The sequence below is a fragment of the Sinocyclocheilus grahami genome, unplaced genomic scaffold (genome assembly GCF_001515645.1).
Source record: "Sinocyclocheilus grahami isolate Dianchi unplaced genomic scaffold, SAMN03320097.WGS_v1.1 scaffold1043.1, whole genome shotgun sequence".
Taxonomy (NCBI): domain Eukaryota; kingdom Metazoa; phylum Chordata; class Actinopteri; order Cypriniformes; family Cyprinidae; genus Sinocyclocheilus; species Sinocyclocheilus grahami.
In genome coordinates this window covers 299,436-300,553 of record NW_015506222.1, presented here as the reverse complement: position 1 = coordinate 300,553, position 1,118 = coordinate 299,436, and the positions used below count along the sequence as shown (strand labels likewise).

Genomic DNA, 1,118 nt, shown 5'->3' with positions numbered 1-1,118 from the left:
TCTTCTAAATGCAAATTTTGTCACTGTTTTGGAGCACACTGCCTTTTAAATAACCTTAAGACTAACATATTGATACTAACACCCAATAAACTTTCATTTTGATTTCATGGGGACTTTAAAGCAAAAGAAAAAGAGAGACAAACAAAACCTGTTAAATTTCCCAATAACATTTTATGCTAATTAACTAATGTCTAATGAACCTGTTTATTCATTCATTTATTTGTTTGTTTGTTTATGCATGCTTGTGGTCTCAAACTTTTGGTTTCAGATATTTAGAAGAAAAATGTGTCATCTCGTTCACACTTATATAATGCAGTTCCAAGCCCATTTTATTGTCTTTTTTCAGTGAAGCATAAACATCTTATTGAATGTTACACAAAATAAATTTGGATTTGGAACGGCACGAGGGTGGGAAATAATGACAGAATGAAACAATTATTTTAATTCTTTCAGTTCTTTGAAGTGGGCCCACTAGTAAATGTCATCCAGACATGGCTTTGCAGATATTCATATATTCTATTATTTTTTTCTTTTAGCATATGAATTACAAAACTGTCAAGACCCATATCCATTCCACAACGGGTATATCATCAACAGCGATTTCAACGCAGGCCAGTCCATAACATTTGAATGCTTCCCTGGATATGTGTTGGTCGGCCACCATGTGCTAACATGCCAGCATGGAATCAACAGGAAGTGGAACCACCCTTTTCCTCGCTGTGAAGGTAAAGTGAAGGGAAGAAAGTAAAGAAATGTGCTCTTTTTCCTTCTCAAGTTTTTCAAGTCGTGTTGTGATTAGCACACTGTTATTTTCAGTCCTCTTTGTCCACACTTTGAAACAAAAAGCATAAATAATTTACAAAGGTATTATACTCTCCCAAATGCCTTTTTAACTATGCTTTTTAAGTGATGTGTTACTACTTTGTATTACTAGTACAATAAAAGCCATTGTGTTTTAAAGCCATCTTTAAAACAGACTTTGAAGACCTGAACAGTGGAGACATATGCTACTGGGAGCTGTTCTATATTGTAGCCTTGATGATTAGCCTGGGTAGTGTAGTGTGAAAGCCGACCTGTCTCTTATCGATCAGTCGCTCGACTTGTTCCTCCTAGGCTTC

The 1,118-nt window shown here is 35.5% G+C and overlaps 1 protein-coding gene across 1 annotated transcript in view; it reads left to right on the top strand.

The window, feature by feature from the left end:
• The window catches only part of LOC107566061 (CUB and sushi domain-containing protein 1-like), a 139,073-nt gene that overhangs the window by 69,034 nt on the left and 68,921 nt on the right, over positions 1–1,118 (top strand). The window contains exon 13 of the mRNA XM_016251436.1: positions 537–725. Within this exon, the coding sequence (XP_016106922.1) occupies positions 537–725 (189 nt within the window). The remainder of the gene's footprint in view (positions 1–536; positions 726–1,118) is intronic.